Genomic DNA, 21,290 nt, shown 5'->3' with positions numbered 1-21,290 from the left:
CTATTTCTCTTTTTTCTTACTCATGAATCAGGTTTCTTTTTCCCTCCATCCACTTCATTTTTACTGCATGTCAATAGAATACATAAGAATGCAGCTCCACACAGAGAAAATCTGTAGGAAGAGAGATGCCTGTTGGATAATCTTTATGTGTTGGTAAATCCACCTGTGATGAGACCTTGAAAATGGCAGCATGAATTTTTCCTATGTAATTACCAAAATTAGATGACCTAAAAAGGTGTAACTCAATCTCAGATTCACATTCAAGTCCAAAAGGCTATCTATCTGAAACTATGCTGAGCTTCTTAAGGATCCCGGGGGAACAATAGCTTTTTCATGGCATTTATTCCTGGGAATTTCTTTTGATGGGTTTTATTTATGTTGGAGTATTATACAAACTATTGACTTTCATATTTATTGAAGAAACAGGAAAAAGACTTTTTACTGAGGAACACTTTGTTAAATAAAGCCCTTTTTCATAATGTTTCTATGCAAATCTAGCTTATGGTAAATTGGAGGTAAGAACAATGTTTGTTGTCACAGATGTTTACTAAGTTTCATGCTATTCAAACTATGTGCTTAACTTAGATCAGGCAGCAAAAGGCAATTACTTAAGAAAAACTGACAACAGAAAGATTTGTTTTCTCAAATAATGATGCTAAGGACCCTCCACATAATTTGGAAGTTACTATAGTACTGTACAGTATATTGAGAAATTAGAGATTCAGATCTAAGGGTATGTCTACACAAGAGCTGGAAAGTTCCTAGCTCATATAGACATACTTGCACTTGCTCTGCTCAAGCTAGCACGCTAAAAATAGCAGTATGGCGGTGGTGGCATGGGTGTTAACTTGGGCTAGCCATCCGAGTACGTACCTAGGACCTCACATGGAGTTGTACTAGGGCAACTAACCTGAGCCACCAACTGTGCCACTGCAGCCACGGTGCTGTTTTTCGTGCATTAGCTCAAGCAGAGCTAGCACGTGTATGTCTACCCAACCTGAGAACTACCCATCCATCTGCTGTGTACACATATGCATAGATACTACAGCCATGAGTGCTCTAGAAATGCACATAAATATCTTCCCATTGATATGCATCTGATATCACAGGGCCAAATGCTGGCCCCCAGCTTTCCTGCAGCTTTGAGGCAGTCAAAGCTGTGTGACATAACATGGCATGACTTGGAGGCTGCTGTCTTCCATGGATGCTGAAACAGTGCTCCATAGCATCCATAAAGCTAACCAAGCCCTTCTTCTGCCCACTTGTAGAGTCCATGACTGCACCTCACCCAGACATTGACCACTGAGATTAGAGAAGGGGTCTGTATTCAGCAGGCTTCCCTTACTCTGTGTGGGGAAAGAAGGGGTGGATTTCTTCTGGACTATCAAGAAACAGGAAAGACAGAGCAGGGGTGGAATGCAGAACCTATTTAGGGCAAAGAAAACACCACTATTGCAATAAATAGGGAAGGAGACACACACGCACACAGGGAGAAAGAGAGACCAGCTCTGTGGAAAGCTCCAGAGGGGAACATCGAATTTATTTGTCAACATCTTCACTAGGTGCGTGGGTCAGGACTTGGTCCATCTATATATCAATGGCTAATTGTTAATTGATAAGAGCTGTGTACGTGCACATCCAAAAGCAGAATTCGGCACACTAACAGTTATGGGAGCTCTGTGTGTGCGCGCTAAGGGGATATTATACATCCCTACATTACTCAGATGAAAACAAGCAGTTTTTTTCTTTGTCAGCAGATTAAGGTCTCTAAATAGAAACATAGATGTTGGAGATGGAAAAGACCTCTTAGGTCACTCTATATGCCTATCACTGCATGCTTGTTCCCTACAGTACTTTCTCCAATTTAGCTTTGTCTCAAGCAATGTGGCTTCTAACAGTTCCCTTGGAAACCATTCTGCAGTCTAATTGATCTCACCTTTAGGTAGTTTTTCTTAATATGCAGCCTACATTTTAATTTTCTTAATTTCATCTCATTTCTCCATCATATACCTTGTGTTATCCTACACAATTCCTCTGCTCAGAAACTTGAAGATGTATCTCTCCATTTTGTTTCGCTAAGCCATACGCTTTTTGTACTCTTTATCTTTTTTGATGAAGAATAAGTATTTATTTTTCACCCAAAATCAACTGCATCACTTGATGCAGATGTCAGTAAAAAGCACCTAAGTTTATCAGGGGCCAAGTTAGTGTGTCACTCTCCCTGTGTTTACTGTTGGTTTGCTTTGCCAAAAGTAAAAACATCTGTGTTTTACATTTGAAAGGAAACTCTTTGCCTTTGAAACAATCCGCAAGACAACAAGGATTGTCTACAGTCCTCACACAGTTGCTAATTGCTGGCATCCTCATTTATAGCATCTCTGAAAATGAAGCTACTGATTTTTAGGTCATCTCATTAGGATGTAGGGAGGAACATCTATAATGCTTTTAAGTTAACCCTTCAGCATGTGAGTAGTTTTTTTTATTTGTTGAAAAATTATGAAAGTATTCAAATTTTCAAAAAGTAGTAAACATTTGTTTTTAATTGTGATGTTTTGTATCAGTTTTTAGATCAGCTCTAAGAACTATGCTTTATAGCTTTACAACTTGTTCTGCAATATGAAAAAATAATAGACCCCAGATTTGCAGTGTTTATTCAAGCAAAACTCCCAGGACTGGGTCCATAATGTTGTCCTTTTTGATTTTAGACAGCTGTCCATTGTGAACTGTCCAATCGCGTGCATATTTTCAAAACCCAACCAGTGTTTCTTTCATTATAACATAGTTTGGGTTGTTTTTTTATGGACCAGTAACATTTTTTCAAACAGAAAGTAAGACTTGAAAAAAAGTTGGTTTCTAAGAATTAGCATTAAATCATTTGTAGAAAGGGTGATCACTTACCTGATAGTACTGATTGATCACTGAAATCATGTTGTGCCTACCATGATACTGAATATTGCTCTCCCTCGGATTTCAGCTACAATGTTCTCCAGTACTCACTCAAGTCGGAGTGGAACGGCTGCTGGGGGTGGTCCACCATCACATCCTGTCAGTCACCCTTCTCCAGGGCATAATGTACAGAGTAGTCCCTGCAACCCACCATCCCAGTTACCTCCTCTCTCAACTGTAGACTCAAGCACTGAAAGGTAAGACTATCTTTATTCATTTTAAAAATGAAGCAATTGACTTTGAACATTACTAAGTTTAGTAGTAGTTTTATTGTTACTCTTGTTTGTTTAGAATGTTAACAGCGCAGCCGGATTATGATGATACTTTAACATATATTTTGTGTTCGTGAACAAATGTAGAGTAAGTGACCACTGTTCTAAGTAAATCCCAGAGCATATAGTTGTGCCTCTGGGATTTACTTAGCTACATTCACTGGTAGTTTTAGAGAGATTCTTACTTTTTTAAAATGTATTATTTGTACTACAATAGTGCCCAGAGGCTCCAACCAACATTGGAGTCCTGTTGCGTTAGGTGCTAACACATAGTAAGACACAGTCCCTGCCTAGAAGAGCTTACACTGTAAATAAACAAGACAAATAGTAGGAGGGGACACAGGGATGAAGTGACTTACCCAAGGTCACTGAGTAGATCAGTGACAGAACTATAATAGAACCCCAGGTCTCCAGACTGCTAGTCAAGTCTCCTATCCACAAGTCCATTATCTGAAAGCTATAAACTGTAAGTAGGCTTGGAAGGATTAGATTTTTATTGATTAATGTCAGTAAACATCAATTTCACTTTGCATACACAAACCAACAAAAATATATTTCCATCAATGATTATCAACATTTACAGAGAAGCAAAGCAAGCAAAATGTTGTGTGAGAATTTATTAGAGTTTGATTTAGGGATATTTACTTTGTGTTTTTCGACATTTGATGCTGATAATTTGCATCTTAATAGTTAGAAACCTTTAACTTTTGAATCTCAATGTCTACTGTCAACAATTATTGTCTGACCCCCCAATAATTTCCTGCAACTGTAAAAATTTAAATAGATAAAATTTTAAAAATGCTTAAATCCTGTAATTTTTGCACAACCATGAAAAGTTAAATTGATCATCTAAAAACAATGCTTTAAAGTAAACATCGCTATTAATGATTGAAATTACAAAAAAAAAAAAATATTGAATTCTGCCAAGCTTATGAATCAGGATAGTGTCTCTCCAATTTAAAATCCCATTGAAGGAGAAAAGACAAGGTGGAGGAGAGATGGAGATTCTTTCTTAATAAGAATGAAAATGTTAATTATTGAGTTACTCTATGTAAGTGGCTTGGGAGCCATGACTATTAGAGCCTCACTAGCATTTATATTCTTGTGCTACTTGGCAACATGTTGAAGTGGGCAGGTTGTCAGTTTGATTATCGCTGACTGACTTGGCTTTCGAGAAGTGTAACGCACATGGGTTGAACTTCTATTGCATGTGTTTGTATTTGTTCTCAGCATGTTTAGTAGGAGGAATTTTTTTAATCATGAAAATTTGCAAGCTGAACTTGCAAGATGCTGCATGCCTCCAGTGAACTTATAAATGCCCCTCAAGCACAGGGAATTTTTAGAGTTCAGGTCACGTTGCACCTCTCAGGAACTGATCAGCACTTCGCAGGACTGGGACCCTGATTTGCATGTTATTTGATATTTGCAGCTTTGAAAACTCTGGTGTAAACTCAAGCTGCTTTCTCAACTGAAATAAGCTCATATTTTTGCAGGAAGTTGATATCTTCCTTATTGTGAGACTAGTGTGTGATGACTGGACTTGACTTCTAATTCAGTAACAAAAGACTATGATTCATAGTCAGAAGTCATTCATTGCTGGTTACGGACAAGATCTCCCATCTTTATGGTTTCTATTACTTTGGATATTTCAGTGATATAAAAGCAAATCCTCTGATAGGGATCCAGTTTTCATCTTTAAATATTACCTAAATGATTATTGAACAGATATTGCATGCTGTTAATGGTTTCCACTTAGTATATTAAATCAGAATTCTGACTATACTGCATGAGTTCTAGGTAAATAGGTTTTCAGTAGAAACATAATTCTGATATAAATTCAGTGGTACACATATTACACTCTAATTTTAATATAAATATTCTATTCTTACTATATATCTATGGAAATTTTTAAATATAGTTTTGCTGATTTTACATAATTTTCAACACACTAAAATACACACTTCTATAGTTCACTAATGTATCACAAGGTGTTTAATTTTCTTGAGGAATAGAAATGTCAGTAATTAGAAAAGCATAAAAAGTTCAATATAAACCTAAAAAGAACTTTCCTAGATTTCAGTTGCTGATAAATGGACCTAATTCCCCCATGATGAAAACAGTACTACAGCTCTGCCTTTTATCTTGAAGATGGAGGAACTGGATGGCTTGGGGGATTGGGCTAAGGTGTCTTTCATGTCTAGGTTGCCACTTTGAGTTCAGTTAGTTCAGTCATGGCTGAAAGGGGTTAGACCCCCTGCTCTATGCGGGTAGTATCAGTCCACTTCTAGTGGAGGTGCCTCATCACAAACACAATCATCATTGCTGCAAATTGTTAGTATTCTTGTTAGGAGAAGGGCCAAGGAGTGAATGATATATAGATTCCTCTTCCCTGTAGAAGTGGGTTCCTGTCAGTCGGAGTTGAGGGATATTGGCAAATGCTATTGGGATGTTTCCGCTGCCTTTTGTTGCTAGACCACTAGCAGGGTCAGTCCAGCATTTATTATAAGCATTAAAATCGCTGTTTAAAAAGCAAGTCTGGATCCTCTTATTAGCACATTTCTGAGAAGATTACTGTGGGGAGACCACTGTCAAAGCACTTTAATAGTGACGTGTATAAATAGTTCCTACCTCATTGGGGCCCTGATCCTGTTTGTGGCCTCAGGACACTATGATGATACAGGCAATAATTTTTTTTTCCACTAACCATATACACATTTTCATAAACTGTTTCATTGTTACTCTCCATCTCTGTTTGGGGCTACTTTGGATTCAAGACTGAGTAAATGCCAATAACTACATTAATGCACTGTTAAGAGGAAGCATTTAAATGCAGGAGAGTGAAGATTACCACAGCAGTGATAAGTTGGTCACAGGGCACCTATATATATTTAGGCAAATATTTAACAGGAGAAATAATACAAAACACTGCATATAGCCAAGACCCTGTGTATTCTGCCATTATGGAATTTTCCACAGAATTCACCCCTTGTTGCAGAATCTCCATTTCCATTTAAAAAAATTAAATGTCAAGCCTTCATGGTTGTGGTGATAACCTTGAAAATGTGAAGAATAAACTTGTCTGTTTGTGCAAAGATCCTGAAATAATAGTTCTGAGAGGTATGAACTGCCTCAGCCATCTCAATCTGGGACCCACCGACTTAGACCTGGTCTAAACTTAAAATGTAGTTTGACATAACTATTGTGTTCAGGGGTATGAAAAACAGACACACCTGCGTGCTGCAGCTATGCTGACATAACTCCTGGTGTAGACGCAGCTAGGTCAATGGAAGAATGTTTTGGTCAACCTAGCTACCGTCACTCAGGGAGTTGGAGTTCCCACAGCAATGGAAAAACCTCTTCCGTTGCTGTTATCTGCATCTACACTACAGGGTTATAATGGCATAGCTATGGCACCATAGCCATTGTCGCACCCATAGTGTACCCATGGCCTTACTGATTATGCAAGCGTGGAATATGCAATTTTCTCCAAGAGATCACAGAATTCTGCATACAAAATTAATTACTGAGCTGGAGCCAAGAGCCCAGCATTTTGTTTTGTCTCCCTGGCCTGCTGGGACCTGCCTGCAGCTGCCTCTTGCTCTGGACCTTTCAGCACAAGGGGAAGTTAATTGGACTACAGTGCATGCTCACATCACTGTTTTATAGAACAAGGCAGGAGTGAGGAGAGGCTGGTGCAGAGTTTAGGGAGCCAGTGCTGGAGTCCAGGTTGCAGCCAGGGAGCAAGGGGAGACAGAAGGGCAGGCTGGATAGCTAGGCTGCCTAGAGGCTTGGGGAGCTGAGATGATGAACTAGGGAAGCAGACCACAATCTCTGCCTTCCCTCTTCCATGGCACACATGAGGAAGGGAAAGGAGAATCTGTCCTGGACCACCTAGATAATGTTGTAACTGCTGAGGCCCTTGGAACTGGGCATGTAGTGTACAAAGCAAAAAAAATCCATCATGAACAAAGTATGGTTGAGAATAATCATTGGTGAATTGTACAGCCCACTATGAGTCATCGTCGTGTGTTTGGTTGCGGAAGGGATGAGAATGTAGGATATTTCATGGAGATACAATAAATTAATATTGCCACAGAATTTAGGAGTTCTTACCGCAGACTTTGTTGCCATTGTCCCATGTAGTACATGAGGTGCTGCATATTCTAAGTGGGCAATGTGGCTCCACTAATGCAGTAGAACCTCAGTTACGAACACCTCGGGAATGGAGGTTGTTCGTAACTCTGAAATGTTCGTAACGCTGAACAAAACGTTATGATTCTTTCAAAAGTTTACAACTGAACACTGACTTAATGCAGCTTCGAAACTGTACTATGCAGAAGAAAAAATCAGCTTTTAACCATCTTAATTTGAATGAAACAAGCACAGAAACAGTTTCCTTACTTTATCAAATCTTTTTTTTAAGCTTTCCTTTTATTTTTTTAGTAGTTCACATTTAACACTACTGTATTTGCATTTTGGGGTTTTTTTTGGGGTCTCTGCTGCTCCCTGATTGCATACTTCCAGATCCAAATGAGGCATCTGGTTGACTGGTCAATTCATAACTCTGGTGTTCGTAACTCTGAGGTTCTACAGTATTACCCTGAGAACCTTAACTACTGGGTTTTCTGCATTTTCAATGATTAACTTCTCAACCTTAATGTTGCATTAACATAGTTCTTGCTTTTAATATTCAATTACAAAAACGAAAATTTTAAAGAAAAAAAAACAGTTGCTGCTACCTAATTCCACACCCACCAGCAGAAATTTCTCTACCATTATAACAGAACAAGGCTGTCACTTGTTTTCCAGCCGCAGAAATACTCACATCCATCATCTCCCAAGGTGAAATGCCCCATTATAGGTAATGGTATGTCATTCAATGTAGAATCTACTGACCCATTCACATGCACACAAGTCTGTGTTGTTTCAACATTAAGCTCCCCTCCCACACATTCTTTTCTCCCCTGCCTGAGTGATGGTTGCCCTGGACAAGTGCACACCTCATCCTCCAAGGAGACTTCTCTTCGACCCTTACATTTGGGCAGCCTGCTCAGGATTCTAGGGAAGCCATAGTGACTCCCATTTCTTTCACTCCCATGGACAATAAGAAGGAGAAAACGTGGAGGAAGCAGAGGTTCCTCTTCAACTTTCTCTCCCTTTGGACAATGGGAGGGAGGCTGTAGAGAAGCTGATAAAGCCCTGTGAACCTGAGCCTCGCAGTTGTGGGAAGAGGAATTGAAAAATAAAGCACACATCTTGTGCAAGTTTAGTTCCATGCCAAAACTCAAATCAACGAGATTGGTTTTGGTCCAGATTTTCATATCCAAACTGTCTAAAATTCAGGTAGTGGTAGCAAAGTTAGGATAAAACTGGAATCTCACATATAATCTTTACCATAAAACTCATTTTTTCTAATTGTTTTGTTTTTATTTTTTTAATACTCACCAAATTTGAAAAGATTTTGACTGTTTAATTAAGAGAGGGCATGATAAAGGTATACAAAATATTGTATGGTAGAGGGAAGGTAAATGCGGCCTACTGTTCATCCCCTTTTGAATTCAAGAACAAGGGAACATTCAATTAAATAAAAATAGCAGCAAACTTAAAAACAATAAAAATGAATACTTGTTTACACAATACATCATTAACTTGTGGAACCCACTGCCACAAGATCATTCTTTCCCAAATGCCCAGTTTAAAGGGATTAGCTGTATTTACAGATGATAATGTCTGCAGTTACATTTTGCTTCTTAAGGCATATGTTTCTGGACATAAATGACCCAATAACTGACTGGGTTTGGGAAGAAATTTCCCCTATGGGCAGGCTTTTCTGTAATTCTCCACTATGAGGGTTCTCTCATGTTCCTCTGAAGCTTCTGATACTAGCAGCTGTCTGAGACAGGATGTTGAGCTAGATGGACCTGGTATAGCAATTCCTGTATTCCTAAAGCATGAGAAATCTTAGCTTGAAAGGAATTTTTTAATGGTTGAATAGAAGAATTTCGAATTGAAGTATTCAACTTTATTACTGCAGTGCTATAATAAGAGTGGGAGCAGTGCTTTTATTTGCTTATTTGAGTATGTGGTTATATTCTTTTTATGGCTTCGCTATAAAACACCAAGTAATTCCCAGCCAGACCTCCAGAAGCAAGAGCCCCCAAGTGGTTCTAACCAAAGAGTCAAGGCAGCTAATGCTCACATATTACAAAGCTTCTTGTATGTGGTATGAAACAGGCTGGCTCTAAGAAAGATTCCACTTAAAGCACATAACAATGTCATTCTGAAATCAGTACAGTAATTTCCTCCCATGGTTTGGACAGTTGGAGACTTGTCTGCCAAGAGGCTGTATCTTTTCTGCTAGTGAAGAAATGTCTGCCTGTTAACAATGACAGACTCTGAAGGGTGGAGGTGAGCAACTGATCAAACCTTGGGCCGTGCCTTAGCCAAGTTAGCAAAACCTGACATTTCTCTCTAGTCTGTTTCCATGCTTTGTCTCTTTTTTAGAGAGATTATCTGCCCTCACTTGCCCTTACCAACAGTTCAATTCTCTAGCATAGATGTAACCCACCAATCATTGTATTATAGGTCCCCCTCTGTGATGACCCACAATGGATATCAGTTGTTATAGCCCTAGTTAAGGAGCTCTAGCTCAAGCTGTAGTAGCTTGTGCTTTTAGTCCTGGAGATCCCTAGTTCAATTCCCACTGTGTTGGTTAAGCTATCATATCAGAGTAGCCACTGGCAGTAAGAAAAGGCTCTTCAACTGCTGATGAGGGGAATCAGTCAAGGGTGAATCTTCACTCCTGAACCCCTAGAGTGACTACATTTTCAGTAACAAACTGAGACACCAGTCCTGGTGGCAGAAGTAGAAGTGTGCCATTGACTATTCTGTGCACATTTCCTCATATGAAGATAGGTTGGTCTTAGCAACAATGCCTCCTACTTCTGAACCAAGCAACCGTCTCCTTTCTATATGTGGAAAACTACAGCTGCCAGCTTTTAGGAAGGAAAAATGTAGAAACACTTGCCTGCTGTTACATTTAAGCAAAAAGTCAAATAATTTGCACATAACCATAAACTGCAGCTTTTAAAAAAAAATGCATGGTTTTAGTGTTGGTGAAGACATGAGCTTGACAATGCTGCTGAATGAAGTCTTCTGTTTAACTACAAATAAAGCATGCATCAGGGCAAGCTTCTCATGTACTGGCATGCTTCACACCTGATATGAGGGGAAGGGGATTTCCTTTACATGTAGCAGGGCTAGTTCAATCTCCATAGCCCATGCAGTTTGTGGCCTTTCTGCTGAGTAAGTGTAAAGTGTGTGAGAGAGTTTGTGATGTTGGAGCTGGAACTGAGACCCATCTGAGTTCCCTTGTGGTCTCTGTCCCCTTCCCCTCACAAGGGCTCAGGTGAACAGGCTGGGAAGCAGACACTTCTCCCAGCCCCTCTCACTCATGGGGTAGTGGAGGCAGCTTTCCTAGTGGCTTGGCAACTGCCTGCCACAGTGTTGCCAGTTCTCCTGATTTTTTTCATGAGTCATGGGATTTCAGCCAGGGCTGGAACCAGACTGGTCATGTAACAAGAAGCACCAGCCCCAATTTCAGACCTGCATGGGGGTGAGGAGGAAAAGCCTTCCAGCTGTCTGCCTTCCCCACTGCCCCACCTCCTGGGGAAGAGCAGCCAATCGGAGCTGCTGCAGGAGACAGGCAGAGCTTTTTCCCACTCCCCTCAGAAGCCAACACCATCCTCACAGGAGGGGAGGGGGAAAGAAGGAGCACCAAAAAGCCCAGCAGCTCAGGCCTCCATCCCTCCTTTCCTATGAGCAACAGGGACAGTTCCCTTGCTGCTTCCTCTTCCACACTCCCTCCCTGTAACACCCGGCCTGGGAAGGGACAGAGGGTAGAATGAAGAGCCACTGGAGGCTGGAGCCACTCCCCCCCCCAGCATAAAAGTGGGAGAGGGGACCCTGCTGCAGCCGCCCAGGTCTGGGAAAGGGGGTGAAGAGCCCCAGGAGGAATGCGGTTGAGGCTGGAAGGGGCAGAACTGATGTAGAGGCAGAATTAATTGGTTGGTGGGGGGGAAAGGGAGATGAACAGATGTAGGGGTCAAGGTTCCAGCAGCAGGGGCCAAAAATCACCTCAATAAATCTGAGCATGTTGGCAACACTAAGTGTCTCACACATGCATTGGGTGTGGGTGGAGCAGTTCGGAAATCAAAAGACAGGCCCAAAACACTATATAATCTTTTTTTTTTTTTTTTTTTATCATTGTTTTGGGGGATCTGACTCATGGTTTTTGAACCTTTGTGATTGGGAGTATTGCAGCCAGATCAACACCATTTCTGCTGTCACAAATCAGGGAGCCTCCCTCAATTGCTCAATGGTCACTTGAGCCTGCCCCAGCCCTGTATGCACACAGCAGGGCCCTGAAACTTTGCAGGACTCCTGCCACTCAGAATTGGGACAGTCCCTGTATTATGGGAGTGCACCATGAAAATCAGGATGGGTGACAAGGACTCATGCAGAAAATGGGCTTAATTGGAAACCTTATCAGGAAAAGGCGTCAATAAGTGATGGGCCTGGTGGGATAATCTACCTAGGTATTTATACCAGGCTCATCGCTGTGGTATTTGCAGCTATAGGTGCACATACATTCTGTTGACAATTTCACCAGCTCAGCTGACTGACAGTTCCTTCAGGTGGCCACAGTCTGCCTGTGGTGCACACAAAAATTGGGACAAAATCCTGGGACTTTTTGTATAACTGACATTGGGACAGGCCTTGGAAACTGGGTCAATCCTGGGTTTCAGGAACACATGCTTGCCTCACTTTCAGGGAGAGAAAACTATTCTAAGGGTCTTCTCTCCCCAGTGCTATAGAAAAGGTACTGCTGGGGAATTTGTCTCCTCATTCCTGGAGGTTACAAGAAAGAGGGTTTGTCCTACAGTGATGCAAATGCAGCCTGCTAGGCCAGCCAAGTTGGAACAGCTAGCAGAACAAATCAATGTTTCTGTAGTAGCTCAGTGATGCTGCCAGTGGAGCTGGTGACAGTAGCGGGCACGGAGATAAGGAAAACAGCCACATTTGGATGACAGACATTTGTGTGCTCAGTGGAAAATCTAGTTTTGATTTGCCCATCTTCTGGGGGTGAGGAGTGTTGTGTCACAGCTGCAAAATTTTGCTATTTTTGTCTTTGTAAAACCTTAGGCAAAACATGTATATTCATGGCATTGTTAGAAAAACATTGAGTTTCACGTAATTCTGTTTTGCAACAAATCACATTATTCTTTAAACATGTTTTTAAACAAAAGTTTTTTTGTGTCACAGATCTGGTAGACACCTGGAATTCTGGTGCATTTCACTGGGGTATAGTAGACTGTGAACTAACAGGACTTTTTACTAGTCCACAATGGCAAAATGTGGAGAGTTGGTGAAAGCCAGAATGTAAGGCGTCATGGGAATTTTAATTTTTATATGAGAACTGCCTTGGAACTTTGCCCAAAACTTCCTAGCTTTGACTAGAAATACTAACATATGTAGAGAAAGTCTGTTCCTGATTATTTTTTACTGAGCACAGTCAGTGTACTGAGCACTACACAAAGCACTGAGGTAGACAACAGCCTGCCCCATGCAGCTTACATTTTTTCCCCAACACAGTCAAAAAGAAGGAAGTTCAGGAAATCTAATAAGAGCCTGATCTTATGACCATACCAGCTCAAAGATATTTTGTTATGTTCAGAAAAGTATTGGAAATATCGGTTGTACAGCTGAATCTTCAGTCTTTATAGAGTTTTCCCCATTGCTGTCACACATCCAGTGTGTCAGTTACTGGGTCACTTATGCTCAGAGTAAACAAAGATGATTGGCTGTGCCAGGGCCGGCTCCAGGGTTTTGGCTGCCCCAAGCAGCCCCCCACCCCGCCCCCCCAAAAAAGCCGCGATCACGATCTGCGGCTGCAATTCGGCGGGAGGTCCTTCGCTCCGAGTGGGTGTGAGGCACCGTCAGCCGAATTGCTGCCGAATAGCTGGACATGCCGTCCCTCTCTGAAGCGGCCGCCCCAAGCACCTGCTTGCCACGCTGGTGCCTGAAGCCGGCCCTGGGCTGTGCACAAGCTAGCTACACACCTCCTAAATTTTATTGGTATGTTGAGAAAAGTAGGCAGTCAAGATAAAGTGACTTCCAACATAGACTCTATCTTCACTAGTGGTCCCTGATAACATGACATGTCATACTTTCACATGGATAACCATTGTTGAACCATTTTTTCCCTCCAATTTAATAGTTCCAAATAGGCATGCTTGCCTTGCCTTTCAACTAATTTGTTTTAACAAAAATACTTTTTTGTGGCCACGCAATGGAAGTGTTTCCTAGTGGCTAGAGCACTGGTTGGCCCCCTGGCCTGCTGGATGACCTCGGGCAAGTCACCTCACTATTTTGTGCCTCAGTTTCCCCATCTTTGAAATAGGGGTACTGATGCCCCCTTTGTAAAGCACTTTGAGATTTACTGATGAAACATGATATATAAAAGCTAGATATTATTACTGTTATTATTTTACAGGAACTTATTCTTGATTTGTCATCTCTTTTAATCCCCCACAAGACTTCCATAGTGCAGAATAAGTGGAATTGCATATTTCAAACAGTAAACTCTTCTTGAGGGAAGCTAATTGTTGGGCAGGGTGAAAGGCAGAAGTTTAAGAGCTGGTTAGAATTAATTATCATTTTCTTGGACTTGAAGATCCATTTTTATCTCCCAGCTCTGAACTAACACCAGAAGAGAAGAGTTAGGAAAAATAATAGGGAGTGAAAAGTGGTAGCACCAGGATCAGTAAGTAGCTAGCATTACCCCTTGGTCTGAATAGTTAGCCAATATTCAGAGCCTTGCTGGGTTGTTTCCAGTAGGAGAAATAGTGATTATGAGTCAGGTTATTCTTTGGTGCAGTCCTGTTTATTTACAAAGTACACAAAGTCCTGATTCCCTGAACACAGTAGAAACAAACAGCAGGCAGTGTTCTTGCTCACAATTTCCTAGCCTGCCTTTCCAGCCAGTCCTGTGCCTCAGGGAGCAGGGCCATGCTCACTACTGCTTCTGTGTGCTTTTTGCTGCTTTTCTCTTTCTTTTTGGTTGCTTTCAGCTCTCTGCAACGAATCAAAGACCCAGCCTCTGTGTTTGCAATCAGTCCCCAGGAAAAAAACAGCCAGCAGGGTTTTAGTGTCTGGTCAGCCTTCCATATGGCTAGTGCCTGGGACAGTGGCTTCCATTGTCTCCAGGTATCTTAATCCATTAAAGGAGCTTAATTGCTTCTGCCATATAGCCTGAATGAAGGGTGGGTAGCACGTTCATCAGTTTTAACCAGATCTATGGTAGTCTAGAGATCACAGACATGCCAATGGCAACCATTAACGCCTTCCAGCCTAGTAATATTTGAAGTCTGTTCTGGCATCCATTTGCCCTGAATCCGTGCAATTTTTGTGCACGCTTGAGTGGATACAGTTGACTCTCTTGGACTACAAACTGTGTAAAAGTGCACAACTATTATTTGCTTTGTTCCCTTTTCTGGTTGAAACAAGGGGAATGCCTGTGACCTTATTTGAATGCATACACAATCCGATGCTTGTCAGTGCATTGCCACTAGTTCAGAGATTAATTGGTCTGAAACCAGTTCACTGCTATGTAGACGATTCACACAGAGAAAACAGAACCAGAAGGAGAAGGGGAATTCATGGAAGAGAGTTCAGTAGACATGACAACTTCAAGAAGATCAGGTAGTGAAGGTGAGGCAAACTCAGTGAGAGGCTTCAGTTTAAGCACAATGTTGAATATTATTAGGCTAGTCATGTATTTCCATGTCCCCATTGAGACTGGCAGTGTGAAATCAAATAAAGGAATGCTAGCCAAAAAGAACACTAGCCAGGATAATTCTGAGGTGACAACTCTTTGAAATACTTCTTTCGAATACTTCTATGAAGAACTGGAGCACCATCAAAAAACCTTTAAGAGGTCAGGTTTACCCCGAATGGGAATTTTCTTTTTGCTTTGTTTCTAACCAGCTTGAATAAGGACAGTCAATTGATACCGCAGTCATAATACTGACATCGGGTTCTGTGTAGGGAATCCAGCAGCCTGGATTAACAAAAGAAGTTCTGTTTTGTGTGGAATTGCAGGAATGAGGATTTTCCCCTCCAAATCACTTCTTAGAGTCTGTGATACACAAACAGTTTCGCAATAGTCAATTCTGTGGCCAAGAATCTCAAACCACTTGTACAAATTCTTTTCCCAAACATATAAAAACTTCCCCCTCATCACCACCACCTCCAAATAATCATTTTCAGTGTGCTGGGTCGGGTCCGGCATGTCACTTTGCAAAAAACTACTAATACCAAACATGGTTTCTTGGTGATAGTGGTAGTGGTTTGTTTTTTTGTATTGATGCTTGCTAGCCGTTTGCTCATACTGTACTCTTAATTTGCATTATGTCCAGGTCCAGCCAACACTTACCATGACATTTATTACATTTATTGGTGATCCATATTGACTAATTAGAAATCATCTATGCATGTCACATTGTATAAATTAATCTGGTCATTTAAGCTTTGATAACGTAATTATCTTGTTTCCCCCTATCAGATCTTGAAACCATTTCAAATCTAATCATTCATTTACAGGACACCTTTCCTAGCTCCCACTGAGGAATGGCATACTGCGTAATGGCTCCTAGAACATACTAGTTCTAGTTTTGAAGATCCCAGAAAGCATGGAGGAAGGCAGCTCTCTACAAATTTGGCTATTCCTGTTTACATGGGCTGCAGGGCATGGCCACAGTTCAGGATGGCAGTTTCCTAGCAGTTACAAGCTGATCCTGATTGTTTTAGAAACAAAATTAAATTTGCAGTTCCCCCAGTAACACACTGTGATTTATTCGGGGACAAATCTGGATTGAAACAAGACCAAGTTTCTCTTTTGTGAAGCAGAAGGGAAGTATATGTAGATACTATAGTCACCCATATGAGTAAGCCAGGAATGCATGAAGTGATTCATAAATCATTATAAAGACTACTAAAGTCTACTAAAAAGGATCCCTGTCTAGCTATACAAAGAGGTGTATTATCTTTGGAAGGTTTTTTAGATGTTAAATCAAATGTGAAATCTTTAAAACGGTGCTTTTCATTTTAAGTCTTTGAAAAGGATTTTTTTCCCTGTTGTTGGCTGGCGGTTAAAGCCATTTTTCATTGATTAGTTTTCACAAATGAATTTTGAAAACACAGAGGATGATATCCCACGATTCTTTAAATAATAACGTAAAAAAAGACCAGTCTGTGCATTGTTGTTGATCTCTGGCAGCAAATCAATAATCTTTCTGTGTGAGTGCTATCCAGAAAACTAACCCCAGTCTTTCCTCTTTCTTGGGAAACCTGTAATCCTGCAGTTGTAGCACTTTTTAAAAGCCCTCTTATATTTTCTTTCATAAACACTTACTGTATATTTCTTCTTTTGTTAGCCTCAATTGTTACTGCAAAACACACATACTTCGTCCCCACATTCCTTTGCATATATTTTAAATATATAGTGCAGAAGTTACCTGCAGCAGCAAAAATATGTGACATGTTATAGACTGAGTTACTTAGTAAGGACTTCATGATTTATCCCATTACTGGTCGTATTTCTATAGTTTCTCCTGTACAGACACATCTTTTTAGTAATAAATTTGAGTTTGTATGTAAATATAGAATCAATACAGAGACAAACTAAACTGTAACTAGTAACAGGTTTCAGAGTAGCAGCCGTGTTAGTCTGTATCCGCAAAAAGAAGAACAGGAGTACTTGTGGCACCTTAGAGACTAACAAATTTATTAGAGCATAAGCTTTCGTGGACTACAGCCCACTTCTTCGGATGCATATATAAAGCTTATGCTCTAATAAATTTGTTAGTCTCTAAGGTGCCACAAGTACTCCTGTTCTTCTTTTTGTAACTAGTAAGAAACAAAAGGGCTACTCAATGAAAGCAAATAGAACAAGCAGTAAAGCATACAAGGTTCACTATGAAATTTGCTATAATGTTAACATGAGCTATGGATCTGCCAAAAAATAGTAAATGGGTTCCATATAAGGTCCAAGTCATGTAGAAGATGTTTGACAGAAATCTCTGTTAAATCAGAAGAACTCAGGTGTTTTGGATTTCAATATGCTTGCTCATGTGATGACTTTATGCAGGAGTATTCTGTGGTAATATTACTATAATTATAGCTCCTACTGTATTATTTGTGAGACTATAGCCTCCTTCCATTGTTGCCTAGAAAACACTATTTGTTGCTGGGTAGGCAACATGGATGAAGCATGGTCATGTGAATCAAGGAAGCCAAGCCTTGTAACCGCTCTACACCTTGGCTTCCCATCTTCAATGAGAATATTACTTACCTACTTTGTAAAGAGCTTTGACATGTACAATTCAAAGGAGTAGTTGTTATTATTTCTAACGTGGCTTTAAACCCTTCCATGAAGCCCATAAATACATCCAGGTAAAAAACCCATACCCTTATTGTAGCAGAAGTAATAATATGGTTTAGGCTCTATCTTCTGAAGTGTTGCACTCCTTTTCCCAACTGAATCAAAGCATTAGCTCAGGAAATGCCCAAGGTTTGGGAGTTCATAAATTGGATCCAGATCCAACTATTGATAAGCTCAGGCTCATCTCCACTTGAAATCATTTAACACTGCAAGATCTTTATGAAAACTAATGTCTATTTTATATTGGTTTAAGATAATTTATTTCAAAATACTTGAATATAAAGTGGAAAAATTTCCAAGAGCTGTTAAAGCATTATATGCAACAGAAAACAATACTTAATAAAAAGGACTTGGGACTGATCCTATACTGCCTCTGCCCAGCATTTCTTCTTTTAGGCAATGCCCCACCATCCATCAACCAGTTTCTGTGCCCTTAGAAGCACCGGAATTGGCTGATTGCAGCCCTTCTAAAAAGGAAGGACTGCCATTTGTCAACTGGTATCCCATTGCCTCCCCACAATACAGTCCTGCAATTTAGCAGTGGCTCTGATGTCAGGTACCCCATCTAAGTATCTATGTGATCCTCATCACTGGACTGTCTGAGCCTCTCCCCTGGAAGTTAAGAGGAGTTTGCCTGGTAGAAGCTTCAGACTGGGTTTTCATTGTTGTTGATCAGGTATAGTTTATCCATCTAATCTGAGAAACTGGAACATGACTCTTGTGAGTGTTTAGGACTGCACTCTATTCTTTTAGAAATCTGTATCAGTGCCCATTGTTAAAGCACTTTGGTGATTTAAATAATTAAAAACGTTTTTTTGCTCTTATTTTTTGTAGGCTTCATACTTCAATCTGTTTCATGATTTTCAGGTTTGCAGCTCCTGCTCCATCTCCCCACCATATCAGCCCCAGGAGAATTCCAGTTCCCCCTCCCATGATGCAGAGACGGACACCCCAGACTCCCCATCTCCTGCAGACTGCGGGAACACATGTGAAGACATACCAGCCAATAACAAACCCCTCTTTTCAACCAAACAGCATCCACATCCAAGGTAAGAAAGTCATCTTGAATTTAGAAGCTGTTTTTATGTCGTTGTTTACTCATTAAACTTCCAAAAGGAGGAGAAAGAAAGATTTTGAGAACTAGCACTGGGATTTTCAAAGGAGTGTTAAGGGGTGAGGCACCCAGTTCCCTTTGAAAATCAATAGGAAGTAGGTATTTAACTGCCTTAAGCTCCTTTAAGATTCTCAGCCTACATTTTCAGAATTCATCATCCTAAGTGAGGGGCTATGGGTTTCTGTGTGGAATTATTTTCAGAGCTGTAAATGAAGGACGGCTGAAAATAATTCTGTGTTGTGCATACCCAGTTTTATGCCCCTCATTGTCTCCCAGCTGCACACCCAACCTGTCATCAGGTTTTCAAGAAATCAGACATTTTTTCTCCCTTGCAGTTGTGGAGTGATGAAGGCCATCTTGCTCATTAACATACATGTTCTTTCAAGTTTGTGTTCTCATTTGCACTATGTTAACAGCTTCTTTCTCCCTCTTTGTTCAAACATAAGTCTTTGTAGCCAAGAAGAAAATTAACAGCAGCTGAAAATAAATTTTTACTGATGTTGAGTCAGAATGGTAATTACCTTAACATGTTGAAAATATGTTGACATGGACAGCAATATTTCCTCTAAGTTAAACATGCAATTTCTCATTTTTGCATGCACAAATTGGGAGCATGTTTTTTTAAAATGTCACACTAAATGTTCTGTGGTCTGTCATTGCTAGAGCTGATCAAATGATGTAGAACAGTATTTGCAAACATCTGTTCAGAACATCCATACAATTCCCCCACTTTCATGGCCTTTGTCATTCATGAGCATTCATGCTTTCTTCACCTGACTGTTTAGCAAATGGCCTGCATGTGCACATGAACAAAGACTTTTGTTTGAACAGGAGTATTTGCAATCTCCTGACCATTACTCTCCAAGAGCAGAGCCTTGTTGCTCGCCAAGAAGATGGTCAGACTCTGGATTAGCCTGATCTACTCTGGAATCTGAAACTGTCTTTTTATAGGCTGTACTGCGCCTTGCACAATGGGGCCCAGTTCCTCAATCAGGATATCTTGGCACTATCATCACAATAGAAATAACAAAATCTTCCTAGCAAGCTGCAGAAGGAACAAGGGGCAACGGCTGCTGCTTCTCCTTGTTCCTTTTTTTTTTTAAATTTTATTTGCCACTGATGGCACCTGATTGTCTAGGCTTGGTGATGACTCAGACAAGACCCCAAGGCGTTTTACTGATTTGAAGGATGGATGTCTTCAGTGAAAAGGAAAGACAAAGTCCAGTCTAGTTCTTTGAAGCATTTACCCTTTCTGACCAGCATCACTGTGATTTTATATGGGTTCAATCTGAGCCGGCTTTCTCTTCACCCAGGAGCTAATCTCTTGTAGGCATTGTGACATAATTGTAATGGTACTGGTTACATTTGTGGAATATGAGGTATACAACTGGATGTCATCAGCTTATTGTGGGGTGTTCTTCATTAGCTAATAAGCTTGTCCACTTGTGGCTTATCCAGTACAAAAGCATTGTTATAAGAGAAATGGACTAGTTATTCCACTAGATACCCAGGTATGCCAAAGCAGCTGTCATAAATTCATAGAGTTTAAGGCCAGAAGGAATAAATAGATCATCTAGTCTCACTCTCAGTGGACTTGGAGTGGCTTTACTCCACTTTTCTAACTCAGGGGTGGTCAAACTTTTTGGCCTGAGGGCCACATTTGGGTATGGAAATTGTATGGCGGGCCATGAATGCTCACAAAATTGGGTTGGGGCTGGGACTCGGGCGCAGGGGGAGGCTCAGGGGTACAGCTCTGGGCAGTGCTTACCTCAAGCGGCTCCCGGAAGCAGCGGCATGTCCCCTCTCCAGCTTCTATGTGGAGGCGCGGCCAGGCGGCTCTGTGCGCTGCTCTGTCCGCAGGCACCGCCCCTACAGCTCCCATTGGCTGCTGTTCCTGGCCAATGGGAGCTGCAGGGGCGTCGCTTGGGGTGAGGGCAGCATGCAGAGCAGAGCCCCTGACTGCCCCTACATGTAGGAGCTGGAGGGGGGCCATGCCACTGCTTCCAAGAGCTGTGCGGAGTGGCCCCCAACCCTGCTCCCCAGCAGGAGCTCAAGGGCCAGATTAAAATGGCTGGTGGGCCAGATATGGCCCACGGGCTGTAGTTTGCCACCCCTGTTCTAACTCCTGCAGTCCCCAAGACTCTGGAAGCTTCCAGGGCCTAACAAGGCTGTCACTACAATAACTGTCATTAGTGGATAATGGTCTCCAAGAGGCCCTGCTTCTGACAAACTCCCAGCCCATCCTGGAATACCCCTTATGGCTTGAGGGGCCTGAAACCAGCTCAGCATTTCCTGTGGTAGGGAAATCCTCAGCAGCTGCCCTATAGCATCGAATCCTCATTGCGCCTCTCCAGCAGCACAAAGAGCATTTAAGAGAGACCAGAGACCTAATCCATTACGTGCATTGTTTATTAGAGATGGTAGGGTTACCATTCGTCCGGATTTACCCGGACAT

The 21,290-nt window shown here is 41.2% G+C and overlaps 1 protein-coding gene across 4 annotated transcripts in view; it reads left to right on the top strand.

Annotated features, from left to right (window-relative positions):
- The window catches only part of GLIS3 (GLIS family zinc finger 3), a 286,095-nt gene that overhangs the window by 250,055 nt on the left and 14,750 nt on the right, over window positions 1-21,290 (top strand). For all 4 annotated transcript variants that reach the window (XM_054031224.1, XM_054031226.1, XM_054031223.1 and 1 more), the window contains 2 exons: window positions 2,975-3,143; window positions 18,589-18,770. In XM_054031224.1, coding sequence (XP_053887199.1) covers window positions 2,975-3,143; window positions 18,589-18,770 — 351 coding nt within the window. The remainder of the gene's footprint in view (window positions 1-2,974; window positions 3,144-18,588; window positions 18,771-21,290) is intronic.

This window comes from Malaclemys terrapin, chromosome 6, assembly GCF_027887155.1.
Source record: "Malaclemys terrapin pileata isolate rMalTer1 chromosome 6, rMalTer1.hap1, whole genome shotgun sequence".
Lineage (NCBI taxonomy): Eukaryota > Metazoa > Chordata > Testudines > Emydidae > Malaclemys > Malaclemys terrapin.
The sequence above is the reverse complement of the archived record's forward strand: the minus strand, read 5'-3'. Positions and strand labels throughout refer to the sequence as shown.